At 40.8% G+C, this 17,712-nt stretch overlaps 3 protein-coding genes and 1 pseudogene across 3 annotated transcripts; 2 read left to right on the top strand and 2 right to left on the bottom strand.

The window, feature by feature from the left end:
* Positions 1 to 886: 886 nt before the first annotated feature.
* On the bottom strand, positions 887 to 1,378 carry LOC112622533 (annotated as a pseudogene).
* Positions 1,379 to 1,551: 173 nt separating this feature from the next.
* LOC112623349 (histone H2B type 1-A-like) lies at positions 1,552 to 1,935 on the top strand. The gene has a single exon (XM_025383726.1). The coding sequence runs from the start codon at positions 1,552 to 1,554 to the stop codon at positions 1,933 to 1,935; it is 384 nt and encodes a 127-aa protein (XP_025239511.1).
* A 4,132-nt stretch (positions 1,936 to 6,067) lies between these two features.
* On the bottom strand, positions 6,068 to 6,642 carry LOC112622930 (histone H2B type 1-A). The gene has a single exon (XM_025382995.1). It carries the CDS (start codon positions 6,516 to 6,518, stop codon positions 6,135 to 6,137), a length of 384 nt encoding a protein of 127 aa, XP_025238780.1. The 5' UTR covers positions 6,519 to 6,642; the 3' UTR covers positions 6,068 to 6,134.
* A 228-nt stretch (positions 6,643 to 6,870) lies between these two features.
* On the top strand, positions 6,871 to 7,338 carry LOC112623800 (histone H2A type 1-A). The gene has a single exon (XM_025384473.1). The coding sequence runs from the start codon at positions 6,900 to 6,902 to the stop codon at positions 7,293 to 7,295; it is 396 nt and encodes a 131-aa protein (XP_025240258.1). The 5' UTR covers positions 6,871 to 6,899; the 3' UTR covers positions 7,296 to 7,338.
* Positions 7,339 to 17,712: the final 10,374 nt, after the last annotated feature.

Below are 17,712 nucleotides of genomic sequence, written 5' to 3'. Positions count from 1 at the left end.
AAGTATGAAGATACTTATATCTCAGTGTGTCCGTTATATCTCAAACCAAAGCCTAATTATGGGTTTGTATCTTAGTGTGTAGCTTATAAACCTTATAAACATTATAAACTTTATTATAGTGTATTAAGCACTTTCACATAAACAAGGTATCAAATATCCATATGTACCTTTTATCTTTTGCTTTATTAACATGGCATGGCTACGGTCTTCTAGACATATAACCATCCTAGAATTCTCGGAAGGAAATTCTTTGGCAGAAGAAAACATGCGCCCTAGCAGTATGTTTAGATATGCCCATTCCTTGACTGAGTAGAGGCACACTCTCCCAACAAGAGTTGTACTGAAAGCTGCAAGTTTACAAATCTTCTTCCTTTGCTTCTAATCAGTCTAATTCAACTCCCTAACTAAAATTCAACTCCCAAAATAGGATTCCCCGTCTTCACATTATTTTTCTCAGGAAAGGTTGTCACGATAACGTCCTAATTTGTTTGTTCATTTTTCCAAGAAGGATGGCATTTCCCCTTCCAGGAGCCTGCTATGATGACTGCCCTGCCTACCTGAAGTAGGTGCTGAAACAGTTTCCCCCAGAAACATCAAGTTCTGCTGTCAATACTACCGAGTATTAAAGGAAACTGCTTCGGATACCCCAATAACCAGAACTGTTCTGAGTCCTGTTTATGAAAGCTGTAGTCTTATTGACGAAACAGCATTTTGTAATCCTTTTTGTAAACTAGTTCTTACTCAGAAATTGAGTGGCTCTGAAAAGAGCCTTTGATTTCAGCTTTGGGTTTTTTTTCTTTTTTCTTTTTTTTTTTTTTTTTTTCCTTCTTCTTCTTCTAGACATTAGACATTCAAGTCACTTCGCTGGCTTTTACAACTTGCGGGGTTATTCACACTGGACTTTGTGGTAGTGACTCCCAATCTTTTGGGGCAGCAGCACAGCTTGGATGTTGGGCAAGACGTCACCCCAGGCCATTGTCACTCGGCCCAGTAGCTTGTTGAGCTCGTCGTTGCGGACGGCCAGCTGCGTGTGGCGTGGGATGATGAGGGTGTTCTTGTCCCGACGGCGTTGCCCACCAACTCCAGGATGTTGGAGGCCAGGTACTCCAGAACCGCAGGCAGGTACCCTAGCGAGCCGCCCCCGACCCGCTCAGCATAGCTGCCCTTGCTGAGCAGCCGGCGGACACAGCCCATGAGGAACTGCAGAACCTCTCTGAATGAAAAGCGCCTGCCTTTTCCCCGAACTTCCCCAGTCTAAGACATAGCTTAAAAATAAAAGTTATAACGGAAAAAGACACCCGTTAAAACGGGTAGTCAGCGTATTTCTAGTCTGACGGCAGATTGTGGCTTATTATCTGACTGATTGGCTGATAGCCATCTATCCAATCAGAGAACCTTACTGCTGTTGCCTTATTTACATACTTCCTCCACCTATTATCCAATCAGATGTTGGATGCAAATGACGTAGGTTGAGGGCCATCCCTGTAAATATCACACTTCGCTCCAGTCAAACGTCACTTACTGATCTGCCAGTGAACTTGTGAGATGAACATGCTGCAGCTTGCTTCAAAGGGCACTATAACTTCCAAAAAGGGCTTCAAGAAGGCAGTCGCTAAAACTCAAAAGAAGGAGGGTAAAAAGCGCAAGAGATGCTGCCAAGAGAGCTATTTTATTTACATTTACAAGGTGCTGAAGCAGGTCCACCCGGACACTGCAATCTCTTCCAAGGCCATGAGTATCATGAATTCTTTTGTTAGTGACATTTTTGAGCGCATTGCAGGTGAGGCTTCCCTCCTGGCGAATTATGATAAGCACTCGACCATCACCTCCAGGGAGATCCAGACGGCCATGTGCTTGCTGCTGCCCGGGGAACTAGCCAAGCATGCTGTGTTGGAGGGCACCAAGGCTGTCACGAAGTACACCAGCTCCAAGTAAAACATAATCCAGCCAGCAGATGAGCTCCACAAACCAAAGGCTCTTTTAAGAGCCAGTGAAAGCTTCTAATAGGGCTGTAGAATGTTTATTTTATTATAGGGTATGCGTCATTGCCAGACTGATAAACTTTTTTCCTGGACTAGACATACATGGTTATCTTTAAGTCTAAACTTCGCATTAACTCTTTCTGCAGCAGTTTGGGTGAAAGCTAAAATCTCACAGCTGAAGCAATCCAAGAGGAGCTCCCATAATCCTGGGTTCATGGGGATATTCTTTCTGTGGATAGTGCCATGGGGAAATTTGACTTTTTGTCTACGACTTTTTCTACTACAAACCCTCTACGATGACAAAAAAGGCCCACTTAGGGAAGTCTGGCACTGAGCATTAGGCTGTTTGCTTTTTCTTGACTTTGGCCATAATGTGTGCAAAACATCCTCCAAGTCCGGGTGGACCTGATCAGCACTTTGTAGATGTAAATAGAATAGCTCTCTTTGCAGCATCTAGATTTGTGCTTTTTACGCTCCTCTTCTTGCACTCTATGAAAAGTGATCAGGCTAACTCCCCTTTATCTGCTGGGATTTGAGGTTTAAAGCCGCAGGTTTCTGCGTCTCTGTGAACTCCAGTAAACTGCTTACTCAATATCACAGTTCTTAATGTTGCTTAGCTACTTAAGAATTCTCTCCACAGGGATTTCCAGATGATTCCAACAGAACTCTTTCCTGGATATCTGTGTTCTCTATATCCATGAGTACCACCCTATTCACATGGTTGTCCAAACCAGAAATGTATTTTTTCTCTAATAGTCTCTGTTCAACTTCTATCCACTTCAATCTCTCAAGATATGGTAATTTTACTTCCTACATATTTCTGTTGTCTGATTATTCACCATCTCCACAGCTACCATTTTTGTCTGCATACTCATATCTCTCACCTGAATTACAGTTTCTAATTAATCTCACTGCTCTTAATCTTGCCTCCCTAAAATCCACTCTCCGCCCAACTATTTTCATTTCTTAAATTGACAAATAAAAACCATGCATTTACTGTGTACAACATGATGTTTTGAAATATGTATACATTGCAGAATAGCATCAATCTAATTAACATATGCATTACCCCACATATTTTTTGTTACGGAAACACTTAAATTAAATCTACTTTCTTTGCAATTTTCAAGAATAGAACATATTGTTACCAACTATAATCAGCATATTGTACAATAGAGCTCTTCAACTTATTCCTCCTAAGTGAAATTTCATATCCTTTGACCAATATCTTCCCACCACTCCCCAGCTGTAGCCACTGGTAACCACCACTCTGCTCTCTACTTCCATGAGTTCAACATTTTTTAAATTCCACTTATGAGATCATACAGCATTTGTCTTTCTGTGCCTGGCTCATTTCACTTAACATCCTCCAGGTTCATCCATGTTGCTGCCCATGACAGGATTCTTTTTCTTAAGACCAAATAGTATTCTATTTTGTATATATGCCACATTTTCTTTATCCGTCTGCTGATGGACATTTATGTTCTCTCTACATCTTGTCTATTGAGAATAATTCTGCAATGAACATGGGAGTACAGATATCTCTTTGAGAATCTGATTTTATTTCCTTTCAATATATACCCAGTAGTAGGATTGCTGGATTTATATGGTAGTTCTATTTCTAATTTTTTGAGGAAATTCTATAGTGTTTTCCACAATGTATGCACTAAAATATAATTTTCAATCTTATTTGAAGCACAAATATTACTATATCATTTTTAAAAATATTTTGAAAACTCAATCTGGCATTGTTTCATTAATATTAAACATATTTTATTGCATGTACATAGAAATTTATATTAAGCTGTGTATAGGATCAGCTAGACTAGGAAAGAAATCCATAATACAATAAAAGTTTTGAATTTTGGAGCTTTTTGGGTTACGGATGCTCAACCTGTATTGCAGACATGTAAAACTCAAGAAAATCTACCAGGAAACCAATAGCAAAGTAAGTCAATTCAGTGAGGTACTAGAAGGATATAAAAAATAAAAATGCACAGAAAGCAGTGTTACATATATAACAACAAAATGTTAAAAAATAATGAATAGGAAATACCTCATTTACAGTAACAACAAAAACAAAGTACCCAGAACTATATTTAACTTTTTAAAATGCCAAATATGTATGAAGGTAGATGATCAGTTCACACCCATCCTGTGGTCTTCTGTAGGTGAATGACTCAGGCAGCACCTGAACTAGGCTCAGTTCTAGAAAACGGACCTGAGAGGAATGGGGTCCTCTGGGAAGACTCCTTTTGCTCTCAATCCAAGACCCAGTGGAATAGAGTGACTCTTCCTGCCTTTACTTTATCATCTCTGCATGAACACTTGGAACTGTGACCAGTATGATGGCAAAATCACAATGGGGAGAAGGGCAGAGGCAAGACTGCAGGGTAGTGGAGCTAGGGCTGTGATCATCCTATTGGTGGAACTTCTCTGCCTTTAGGTTGTCCTGTTTGGTTGCATTACTTATTATCTCAACCAGTCCAGCTAGCATTTCCTGTTATTTGGAGCCAAAATACATCGATATAAAAGCTACATGAAGTTTAGTCTGAAAAAGAGTTTTTATTTGCTGGTATTCCTACTTATCTATTGCCCAAATAAGCCTAAAAGTCCTTGGATAATCAGGATAGTCTACTGACAGTGATCACAAAGTTGACAGGTTATTTGGCAGTTATGTGATACCTGCTGTTTTCCAAGGTGTTAGAGAAGCATGAATACCTGACTGGAGATGATCCCATCCCCAGTACAAGGTGAGCATAGATGCTAGATGCACCTTCCCCCCAATTTGTCACCTCCTTGGAAGATTTCCCAGCTAAAGCACGCAGGGGCTTTGCAGGAACTGCCTTACTGTTCACAAAAGTGTGGGGGCACTTATTTTAACAGGTCTTGTACATCGATATATTTTGTTGTTTCTGAGACGGAGTCTTGCTCTGTCACCCAGGCTGGAGTGCAGTGGGATGATCTCGGCTCACTGCAACCTCTGCCTCCCAGGTTCAAGCGATTCTCCTGCCTCAGCCTCCTGAGTAGCTGCAATTACAGGCCGTGCCACCACTCCCGGCTAATTTTTTGTACTTTTAGTAGAGACGGTTTCACCGTGTTAGCCAGGATGGTCTCGATCTCCTGACCTCATGATCTGCCCTCCTCAGCCTCCCAAAGTGTGGGATTACAGGCGTGAGCCACCGCGCCCGGCCGGTACTAACTTTTTAATGTAAAGAAAGCACATACACACATCCAAAATTTCATTAAAAGGTTAAATGAACATGCGTTAAACAGATTGAGAATTCCCGCTAACCAGGTTTCCAAGAAGTAACATTTGATTCGTTTTTAAGGTGGCTGAAGTCAGTTTAATGCTTGAGAGCCCTTACAGATGGAGGTCAACAACCAGTTAACACGACAATTAAGGAAACTATTGTAAATTTAAGAAAATTACAAGACACTTTAAATGTTTCATTCCTGCAAATCAGATTTGTGAGTTCTCCAGAGTTCCCAAAATGATTTCCACACCTTGACTTCCCTGTGGCACAAAACGTAATTTCCTCTCAACTACTGCCTTTTTGGGAGGTCTATAGAAATTTGGGATCATAATGCAAGTTACATTGTCTACGTGGCTGCACTTTGTAGTTTTATATACATAATGCTAACTAAGCTTAAACATACCAATATCGATCAAGATGTAGCTTTTATACAAACTACCGTTTTTGAGAGAGTCTCGCTGTCACCAGGCTAGCGTGCAATGACGACCTCGGCTCACTGCAACCTCCGGCTCCTAGGTTCAAGCCATTCTCCTGCCTCCACCTCCCAATAAGCTGGGACTACGGTAAGCGATACCACGCCCACCTGATTTCCGAACTTTTAGCGGAGATGGGAGTTTCAGCTTGTTGGCCAAGATGGTCTCCATCTCCTAACTGCGTGAACCAGCCCGCGTCCGCCTTTTCAAATACTGGGATTACACAGGCGTTAACAACGGTTCCCCGCCAGGCTGGTCTTGTTGGCACTAGTTCGTCTACCTTAAGTCCACAGCTGATTATCTTTGAATGGCTTTACGAAGACAGCCTTCACAGAAACATACAGTAAGTCCACAGCTCTTTCAGTACGTTTAAGTGGCTCTGAAAAGAGCCTTTGGGTTATAAAGACGTTTACTTGGCCGGCTTATTTGGAGCTGGTGTACTTAGTGACAGCTTTGGTGCCCTCAGACACAGCATGTTTAGCCAGCTCTCCCGGCAGTAGTAACCGCACTGCTGTCTGGATCTCTCTAGAGGAGATGGTGGAGCGTTTGTTGTAGTGAGCCAAGCGTGATGCCTCACTCGCTATACGCTCAAAGATATCAGTGACGAACGAATTCATGATACTCATGGCTTTGGAAGAGATTCCAGTATCTGGATGGACCTGTTTCAGCACCTTGTAGATGTAAATGGAATAGCTCTCCTTTCGGGTTCTTTTCCGTTTTTTGCCCTCCTTCTTCTGCGTCTTAACGACAGCTTTCTTAAAGCCTTTCTTGGAAATCGTAGCACCTTTAGATGATAACTCCGGCATAACTGCGGTGCACTTCTGCAGTGTTAAGCAGCTCTTTTAGGTGTTAAGCAGCTCTTTTAAGTGTTAAGCAGCTCTTCAGTGTTAAACAGCTCTGTAGCACCTCAACTCCCACCGTCACCAAGTAAACGAATAGCGCTGCTGGCCGAAAGGTGCGGTATTTATAGGCACGGCCCTCAAATGCCGTGTTGGGCATCTAAAATCTGATTGGACAATGCGAAGTGGCGTGAATGCAAATAAGGCGATTCTAGTAAGACTTTCTGATTGGGTAGAAGGCCATCAGCCAATCAGATAGCAAAAAGTCCAACCTCAGTCAGACTATAAATAGGCCCAGTAGCAGCGTTAGGAATGATTCTTGTGTTGCTGTGATTGCTCTGTGTAGAAATGTCTGGACGAGGAAAGCAGGGGGGAAAAGCACGCGCCAAGGCTAAGTCTCGCTCCTCTAGAGCAGGCTTGCAGTTTCCCGTAGGTCGAATTCACCGTTTACTTCGTAAGGGAAACTATGCAGAGCGGATAGGGGCAGGCGCACCAGTGTACTTGGCGGCGGTGTTAGAATACCTGACAGCGGAAATTCTTGAATTGGCTGGCAATGCATCTCGTGATAACAAGAAAACTCGCATTATTCCTCGCCACCTGCAGCTAGCCATCCGCAATGACGAGGAACTCAATAAGCTCTTAGGCGGCGTGACCATTGCACAGGGCGGGGTCCTGCCCAACATTCAAGCAGTGCTGCTGCCCAAGAAGACTGAGAGTCACCACCATAAAGCCCAAAGCAAGTAACTTCGGGCTGTCGTTGGTATAGTGACTTTTAAGTGTCAGAAAACAAAAGGCTCTTTTCAGAGCCACTTACCATCTCAGAAAAGGCTGTGCCTTACAGAACGTTAAGTGCTGTTAAGCAGCCATGTTAGCTGGCACCTGTCAGAAGCAACACCCGTTTAAGGGCATTTCGGGAATGTCAGCGGATTGAATGAATTTTCAAGGATCGTTGCATCAACCATTAGTCTGAGGTAGTTTTGATTATACGTGTCACTGGGCGAGGTAGCTCACGCTTGTGAGCAGTCAGTGCTTGCACCGAGGTTGAAGTGGGAGGGTCATTTAAGCCCGGGGCTTAACCATTAACATAATTGAGACCCTATCTCACAGAAATTAGTGGGGTCTGGTGGTGCAGGCGTGTAGTCCCAGCTACACGGGAGGCTGCCGTGGGAAGGTTGTTTGAGCTCGAGAGGTGAAAGTTACAGTTAATGTAGATCGTTCCACTGCACTCCAGTCTGGGTGACATGAGCGAGACTGTATCTCAAACTAGTTATGTATGTCATGTTAAGAGTTACGTATGGAAGTGAAGATTGCATTACAAACAGAAGAGGTATAACCTTAGAGTTCAAGTCTAGGCGACATTAGTCTGGCTGGTTGCTTAAAGTACATTTTAGAGAAGAATTTCCTTTCAAGTATGGCAGTCTCACGAAATACTCAAATGTGACGTGTAAGTAAAATAATCTTAAAATTTGGGTAAGCATATATATATTTGATACCTGTGGCTTCATGCACTTTGTAAAGAATAATAGAATTATTTCTTAAAATGTAAGTAAGATGTTAAAAAGAAGCCTTACACCATATGTGATGGTGAGATACTAGTGTCAGACTCAGGCAGGAATAGGACTAGAAGGCCTAACATAACTTGAAGTTTAGAAATTTCGGAACAGTATATGCTTCAAAAGTTTTGACTACTAAAAAGAGGCAAAATAGTTTGTTGATCTGTGTTTGCTGTTTGTGCTGTAACACCAAGAGAAATTGAAAAGCAAAACCCATCCAGTAATGCTGCCAAATAACTAAAAATTACTGTACGATATTCAACAGCTGCCCTTACCTCAAAAAAAAAAAAAAAAAAATCTCATTTGGTTACCAAAAAAAAAACTGCTAAACACTTAATATCTACACATAATAAGGCATATATAGAAGCAAGTAAAGTTCTATAAAATAAAACATGCCAAGTAAGGACAATCAAGTCACAAAAGTCAGTCATCCCTTGAATTAACCTGCATAAATAATAAGTAAGGGATGCAATTAGAGAAGGAAAAAACTGAAGATCTTTGAAAACAGAAATGGCAACTATATGTTGAATAAAACTGGGTAATATTTAGAACATGGCAAATGTGAAACTTCAAATCAGGATATAAGATAAATCTAAACAGATGAATTCCAAGTAATTAATGTAGATATACTTTGTCAAGGAAGTGGCACTTAACTCTCCAGACGTGCCAAAGCAAAGTATGGAAAGGCAGAAGAAGAGGGACTTGACTTTATAGGAGAGAACTTTCATATTCTTTTATTCCAAATGCACTACATAATACTTTTATTTCCATATCTAATGCAATCCTATTAAAATTACATTAAACTAAATGTTTAGATAGAATAAAATGTATAAAAAATGGTGAATACATGTTAAAGGAGACATGCCCCTTGATTTTTCAAAACAATTTACTTATAGAAGTTTCTGATTCTTCTCTTTTTTTGGAGCCAGAGTCTTCTCTATCACCCAGGCTGGAGTGCAGTGGCACGATCTCAGCTCATTGCAACCTCCAGCTCCCAGGTTCAAGTGATCTCCTACCTCAGCCTCCTGAGTAGCTGGGATTACAGGCGCCTGCCACCATGCCCAGCTAATTTTTGTATTTTTAGTAGAGACGGGGTTCCGCCATGTTGGCCAGGCTGGTCTCCAACTCCTGACCTCAGGTGATCTGCCCACCTCAGCCTCCCAAAGTGCTGGGATTACAGGTGTGAGCCACCGCACCCAGCCTTGATTTCTTCTTACAGAACTTTCACACATTTCATAGAATTTATCTCCAGCTATTCTTTTTTATTAGTGTATTTTGGGGAAATATTAGAAGGGTTTCTTTATTATGTTTTCTGATTGACCATGTTTTACAGATAGAACATTCTTGATTTTTGTACTGATTTGTATTTCCTTCCTTATTAAATTCTGTCATTTCTGTTGTCTAGCTTTTTTCCTTTGTGGTTTTCCAGGTAGGCAGGAAAATCATATAATTTTGCCCTATTGTTTTAAATAGTTGACTTTCTTGTCTAAATGCATTGTCGAATAGTTATAAGTGATAACAAACAAAAATGGTGATATTGACTCTTCCCCCCCGCCCCCTCCCCACCCCCGACAGACTTCCTCTGTTGCCCAGAGTGCAGTGGCCTGATCTCAGCTCACTGCAATCTCTGCCTCCCGGATTCAAGCGATTCTCCTATCTCATTCTCCCAAGTAGCTGGGATTACAGACATATACCATCATGTCTGGCTAATGTTTGTAGTTTTAGCAGAGATGGGGTTTCACCACGTTGGCCAGGCTGGTCTCGAACTCCTGACCACCCACCTTGGCCTCCCAAAGTGCTGGGATTACAGGTGTGAGCAACCATGCCTGGCTGACTTATTTTTTATAATCAGACTAATATGACACTTTTAGTGCCTAATGCCAGGTTTTTATGTGATTGGTGTAATTCCAAAATTACTAAGAGTTGTTAATTAAAAATAAATATTGGCTATTAACAGTAAAACTTTAGCAGCAACGGAGACAAATATATGCCACTTTTTTCCTTTTGGTTTTTTTTCGGGGGGCGGGGACGGAGCTTTGTTCTTATTACCCAGGCTGGAGTGCAATGGTGCCATGTCAGCTCACTGCAACCTCCACCCCCCTCCCCGTGCTTCAGGCAATTCTCCTGCCTCAGCCTCCTGAGTAGCTGGGATTACAGGCGCCTGCCACCACACCCAGCTAATTTTTTTTTTTTTTTTTTTTTGTATTTTTAATAGAGACAGGGTTTTGCCATGTTGGGCAGGCTGGTCTTGAACTCCTGACCTCAGGTGATCCGCCTGCCTCAGCCTCCCAAAGTGCTGGGATTACAGGCTGGGATTACAGGCATGAGCCACTGTGCTCGGCCTCCTTTTACTTTTTATGATAAATCACACTGAAGAAATTCAGAACACACCACTCCAAAATATGTCACTCTGACATATTGACTATTTGGAATTAAAGACACTTGAAAAACAGCAGGTGCACAAACACTCTGACCTTCCTTTTGTTTCTTAAAAGTAGGAGATGAAAGATGCCCTTCCTATACCAGAAGGAAAGTATCATTCTCGTCAAGGACAGAAAATTAAGGCCAAGGAAAATCTGTACAAATAAACCTTGTTACACCAACCCTTATCTCTCGAGTCACTTCTCCACCTAATTAATTACTGTAACCCAACCCCCTTTGTTTGTCACATTTTCACAGCTTACTGCACTTTGTCAAATTCTTCATATAAGCATTCCATTCTTTGTCTTTGTCCTACTTCTGTGCCACGTAAAACTTGCATTCAATAAATTTATATGCTTTTCTGCTGTTGACATCTCTTATGTCAATTTAATTCTCAAGCCCAGCCAAAATATCCTGAGGGCAGAAGTAAAGTTTTGCTTCCTCCACTACAACATTATGGATTTCTCATCAGAAATCACAGAAGTCATGGAATGATAGAATAATACCTTCAAAGTTCTAAAGCAAAATAGCTCTCAATTTAAAATTATGTGCTCAGATGAACTGTTTTTTGTGTAAAGCTGAAATAATTTTTGGACAAAGACTGGAAAGTTTTGCCACTCACAGATTCATACTAGAAGAATTAATGCTAAAGAATGTACTGAAATAAAAAGACTGAACTCAGAAGAAAGACTGAGATGCAATAAGCAATAATATTACCAAGGAAGGGGTAAAAGTATAAATCCATCTAAATAAATATACTAGTTGTAAAAAAAAAAAAAATACTTACTAGAATATTAAGAAAAAACAACCAAAAACACTAGACAATAGTTACAGAAGATGAACGGGGCTGAAACAAATTAAAGCATGTTGATGTCCTTGTATTGTTTATAAGGAGGGCAGACATACTGATTGTTATATTTTCTTAAGTGAGGTTTATATTTTATGTTAAATGTAACCACTAAAATAATAAAATTAATGTAGACTAGAAAGAAGGGGGTAATAGCAAAAAAAAAAAAAAAAAAGAGTCCAATGGAAAGCAGGAAATCAGAAAGGACTGGCATGACAAATTAGAATGCAAAGTCAAATATAAGACATGAGTCCAAATATCAAAATGAAGGTTACCCAATTAAATTTGCCATTTAAAAGACAGTATTTGACTAGGAGTAAAACACAGCTATCCCTTGGTTATAAAATACCTAAAATTTATTGGCACAGAACACTTAGAAGTAAAGGAATGGAAAAAATACATTCCAGAAAAAACTGTCCCCCAAAAAAATTGTTTTGCAAAATTAATAGCAGAGATAATATTTAATGAAAATATAATTTACAAATTAAAAGCAGAAAAATTATCTAGGTAGATACCCTATTCCTCATTGCGTTAACACCCAAAAACAGCTTTATAGAAAACGAACAGCAGCGGTGTCTCAAGCCTGTAATCCCAGCACTTTGGGAGGCCGAGACGGGTGGATCACGAGGTCAGGAGATCGAGACCATCGTGGCTAACATGGTGAAACCCCGTCTCTACTAAAAAATACAAAAAACTAGCCGGGCGAGGTGGCGGGCGCCTGTAGTCCCAGTTACTGGGGAGGCTGAGGCGGGAGAATGTTGTGAACCTGGGAGGCGGAGCTTGCAGTGAGCTGAGATCCGGCCACTGCACTCCAGCCTGGGCGACAGAGCGAGACTCCGTCTCAAAAAAAAAAAAAAAAAAGGAAACGAACAGCAGAAATGTATGACAAAGAATGCATTCACAATTATAGTGTATATTTTAATATATCTGTCTTGGAAAAAGGTAATCACCGCTACCACATATTGGAATGTTAAAAACACACTAAAGCATAATTCATGAGTTTAATAGCAAAACCATAAACCTTTTACTGTGTGTCTGTCTGTCTCTGTGTTAGTCTACGAGTTTGCCTCTGTTTCTATCTCTGTCTCTAAAATGTATGTTATTAATGGTAATATATATGCTTAAGAGTCCCAAAGAAACCTGAGTCCTCTACCCTAAACTTCATTTATTTAAAAAAAAAAAAAAAAAAGTTTTTTTTTTTTTTTTTTTTTTTTTGAGAGACGGAGGTTCGCTCTGTTGCCCAGGCTGGATTGCAGCCACACTATCTTGGCTCAATGCAATTTCCGCCTCCTGGAGTCAAGCGATTCCCCTGCCTCAGCTCCCCAAGTAGCTGGGACTACAAGCTTGTGCCACTACACCCAGCTTTTGTATTTTTAGTAGAGACAGGGTTTCACTATATGTTGGTCAGGCTGATCTCGAACCCTGACCTCGGGTGATCCGCTCGCCTCCACCACGCCCGGCCTCTTCCCTAAACTTTAGAGTCATAGATTTATGATTTGTTCCACAAATATTGAGAGTTTACGAAGTACCAGTCACAGTTCTAATCGTTTTACTATTATAAATAATGCTGAAGCAAACATCTACATGCATGCGGTGTTTTCTTTCTCCTGCAGTGGTTCTTTGATAGATATTTCCAGCATTGGATAGACAGTGCTGTACAAATCAGATGAGATCCTGTCCTCCTGGAGCCCAAGTTCCTTATTCTCACTCACCACCCGTATACCCGCCATCATCAAATCTTAAGGTCTTTTCTCCCTTTGCCATTTCTCCGATTAACATCTCTCAACTGCTCCCCCTAGCTGTCTCACCAGGCTCTTACCACACTCTCCTGTGCTGTGGTCGTAACCAATCTACTTGCAGTTCCTTGAACCCATTGCGCTTTAATTCACTTGTGTCTTTATGAGTTGTGTAACTTTTCTAGAATGTTCTTGCTGTTCTTCGTTTAATTAGTTTCTATGCGTCCTTCAAGGATACACTTACACATTACGTCATTTGTGAAACTTTCCTTGACCATTTCCCCCCATCTTAGAGTCATTTAGATGTCCCTCTGGTGACCCTGTTGCACATTCTAGTTAAAGGTGTTAATGTTTATGCTTGTCTCTTCTACTAAAACATAAAGCTTTTTATATTTATGAAACTATAAAGTTTTTTATGAGAATGTTTTGTTTAGCCAAATTTTGCAGTGCCTAAAATACAGAAGACACCAATTAATGACTGGTTGAATACATAAATAAAAACACTTTTTTCTGGGTTCCAGCTGCTTATGTTTTAGTATTTAAGTGATAATAGTAAAATAGAAAATTCAGAGTGGAAAGGTCATCAATCATTTCCCATTTTGACATATTTATTCTTATTTTTGTATTTCTTCCAATATTTATGCTTAGAGAGAACATTTTTCTCTTTCAATATCATGTTTTTTAAAATATATCATAGCATTAGATTTTTAAGTGGTTATGTAATTTTATAATTCTTGTTTTTTAATTCTCAGTTTCGATAGCTGCATCAAGACATATACTGAGCACTTACTTTGTACCACACATTTTTTCTAAATGTGTTATGCACTTGATCTTGTTTAATCCTCAAAACAATCCTATAGCTAGGTACTACTATTATACCCACTTTACCAATGAAGAGATTAAACTTCTTTGGAGCTGTCATGGGCGTCCGTGTGAAGAGACCACCAAACAGGCTTTGTGTGAACAATAAAACTTTTTAATTACCTGGGTCCAGGCGGGCTGAGTCCAAAAAGAGAGTCAGCGAAGGGAGATAAGGGTGGGGCCGTTTTATAGGATTTGGGTAGGTAAAGGAAAATTACAGTCAAAGGGGGGTTATTCTCTGGCGGGCAGGAGTGGGGGTCACAAGGTGCTCAGTGGGGGAGCATTTTGAGCCAGTATGAGCCAGGCACAAGATAATGTCATCGCTTAAGGCAAGGACCCACCATTTTCACTTCTTTTGTGGTGAAATGTCATCAGTCAAGGCGGGCCAGGGCATTTTCACTTCTTTTGTGATTCTTCAGTTACTTCAGGCCATCTAGGCATATACGTGCAAGTCACAGAGGATGCGATGGCTTGGCCTGGGCTCAGAGGCCTGACAGGAGCCACAGAGCTAGCACTGGTGCCAGCATTTCAACCCAGATAGTCTGACTGTAACGCCCACCTTAATTGTGACTATACTAAAGTGTTTGTACCATAATTTAGTTAAATATACCATCTTTCATTGTTTGGGGGGGATTTTTTTTTCTTTTTTTTTTTTGAGACGGAGCTGGAGTGCAGTGGCACAACATCCCCCTCACTGCAACCTTGTCTCCTGGGTTCAAATGATTCTCCTGCCTCAGCCTCCTGAGTAGCTGAAATTACAGGCACATGCCACCACGTGATGATTGACCTGCCTCAGCCTCCCAAAGTGCCGGGACTACAGGTGTGAGCCACCAGGCCAGGCCGAGCTGATCATTGTTAACTACTTAGGCTGCTTCCAATATTTTATTATTGCAATCAATGGTGTAATGAACATCTATGCAAAAATAGCTTTCACTCCATCTGAAGTACTTGTTTAAACCATTCCTAGATACGGGATGATTAGGTCAAAGAATACATAAGATTTTATGCCTTTTTCTGCATATTGTTACTATTCCAGATTATTGCACCAGAAGGCCAGTAGCAAAGCATGACGGCGTTTCTATTTTATTTTGCCCTCACATAATTTGGTGTTATTTAAAGAAAAATTTGTTTAGTTGGTGGAGTACAGCACTACCACATTATTTTAGTTTGCACTTCTTTTCATCAAAGTGAGACTGAACATTTCCATATATATATATATATATATATACACAGTCACACACATCTATCATACATATATATGTGTGTGTGTAACACACATCTATCATACATTGCTCAACAGGGATACACAGTCTAAGAAATTTATCATTAGCTGATTTTGTTGTATTAACATCAGAGTGTACTTACACAAACTTAGATGGTAGAGCCTATTACGCACCTAGGCTATAGGGTATAGCCTGTTTCTCCTGGGTTTCTGTACAGCATGTTACTGTGGTGAACACTGTGGGTAACTGTAACATAATAGTAAGTATTTGAATATCTAAACATAGAAAAGGTACAGTAAATATATAGTGTTATAATATATGGGACCACCATTATATATGTGGTCTGGCATTGAGCAAAACATTGTTATGCGGCTCATGACTGTATATGTTTGTTTTTGCCAGTTACTCCCATATTCTGAAATGTCTCTTTGGGTCCATAAAAAATAATTTAAACAACAAATTCAAATTAGTTGTTTTGTAACATTATAAAACTTAAGTTATATTAGGCTCTTAAATATAATATTTGTAAAATCTGAATAAAACAATTTTATAATGTAGTCAATGAGAGCCAGTTGAATTTTTAAAACTGACTCTTAGAGAAAGCGCTCATTAATTTGAAATGCAGTCACACATGAGCTCCTTTGAAGTCAAATATAATCAAAGCTAACACCAGGGGGAGCCCAGTAGTCATTTCCTGTGAAAATACATCTGACTTTTAATATGTTTCTGAAGTGACACTGGAGAAAATATACAGTGAAACTATGAATACTGCATTTAATAGTCCTACGGAGAAAAAACAGAAGTCAGTGCTTAAAATATACATTCAGACTTCAACCTTTTAGTAAACTGAAAAAGACACGAGAATGATGATTATGTGAACAGCAGTTGTAGAACACCCACGAATGCCTGTACAGATCTTGTTTCCATTGTTATTTCTGCCTCTTGTCAGCATAGGAATCAGACATGTCTACTTCAGAATCCAGCTCTGCTACTTCTAAGCTGAGTGTTTTTGAACCAGTTACATAATCTCTCTGTGACTCAGTCTCTTCACCTGTACATGGTAACACCTACCTCACATGGTTATTGTGAAGATCAAACTGAGATCATATCAATAAAGCATCCGGCACATAGCCCAGGCTCAGATGTGTTAGTTCATTTCTTCATCTAAATCAGTGATTCTCAACCAAGGCTGATTTTGCTACCAATGGTCATTCGGCAATGTTGGGAAGCATTTTTGGTTGTCACAACTAGCGGCAGGTCCGGCATCTCATAGTCAAGGCCAGGGATGCTACTAGACATCTTACATAGGACAACTCCCCAAAACGAAAAATTATCAGCCTGCAAATGCTAAAAGTGCCAGGGTTGAGTAATCTTTATCTATCTGGAGAAATCTAATGTCATCATTAATACTCCTTTGCTGAGAGCCTATTCTATGTTGGATTCAATTTGAGTTTCTGGAAATACCATGAAATATAAAGATCTTGCCATGCAGGGGATTACAGTCTAATAGTGGAACTATGGCTTTTCACCGTCTGCTAGTTTGGGGATGGGAAAGAGTGAGGAAAGTTCAGAGAACACCCCTTTTCAGTTTAGAGTAAGCACCTTCAGCACCTCCACCTCTGTGAGCACAAGGTTGCAGAGCACCCTGGGTGCCCTCTGGCTGTCTCCATGCTAGCGGAGCAATCCAGAAGAGTTTCCTTCCTGGGGTTTGCTATCCCTTAATTTAGGCTTGCTTCAGAAAGAAGTGCTGGTCACTTCCTCAGCCCTTCGTATTCAAGTGCTGGCCTCTGCTGCAGTAGATGTTGGGGCACAGGGGCTCTGCCCTTTCCTACAGAATGGGCCTATGTGAGGGTAGCTTTCACCTGCTGACCCTTCAGCACATCCCCTCCCTCAGCCCTGAGGCATTTCCTGCGGTTAGCTACGGAGGAGAGTAAGAGCCACTTCTGCCCACCGCACATGGCCAGTGGCTCATGAGAGAAAAGGCTTTTGAGTCCGAAGTCCTGTGTGAGTCCTGGCTCTGCTTCTTTCTTCCTGAGGAGCCTGGGGAAAGTCTTGATGTTTCTGGCCTCCACTTTATAGCATGGAAGGAGGAATCTCTCATGAGGTTTATGTGAACTTTATTTGGTGCTTTGTAAATATAAATCATAATCCCCCTCTCGGGGGGGATTTGCTTATTGAGTCCTCCCTGCCCAAAAGTTCTGTAACCAAGCTCAGAATTTGCCGCAAAATTACTCTAGTGTGGCCTTATGTTGACAGCTAGAGGCAGATGGAATCACGCTTAAAAGCACCTACTGTGTGTCCATTCTGAATTCATCACTTCATGCCTATTGTTTAAGACACAAGTATGGAAAAGCACTCTAAGGGAGGCTACGGGGCTGAGTGAGCTGAATGCCTGGGAGCTCACTTACTGTCTCCTCCACCGCCCATGCTTCTGTCATCAGCCAGGTAGGGAGCTCAGTTCTCAATACACTCCCTTTCTAGTTTCATGTTTTTCTAAAAAGAAAGCAAACGCCTATATCA

The sequence above is a fragment of the Theropithecus gelada genome, chromosome 4 (genome assembly GCF_003255815.1).
Source record: "Theropithecus gelada isolate Dixy chromosome 4, Tgel_1.0, whole genome shotgun sequence".
NCBI classification, from domain to species: domain Eukaryota; kingdom Metazoa; phylum Chordata; class Mammalia; order Primates; family Cercopithecidae; genus Theropithecus; species Theropithecus gelada.
This window is presented reverse-complemented; position numbering and strand designations above follow the sequence as displayed.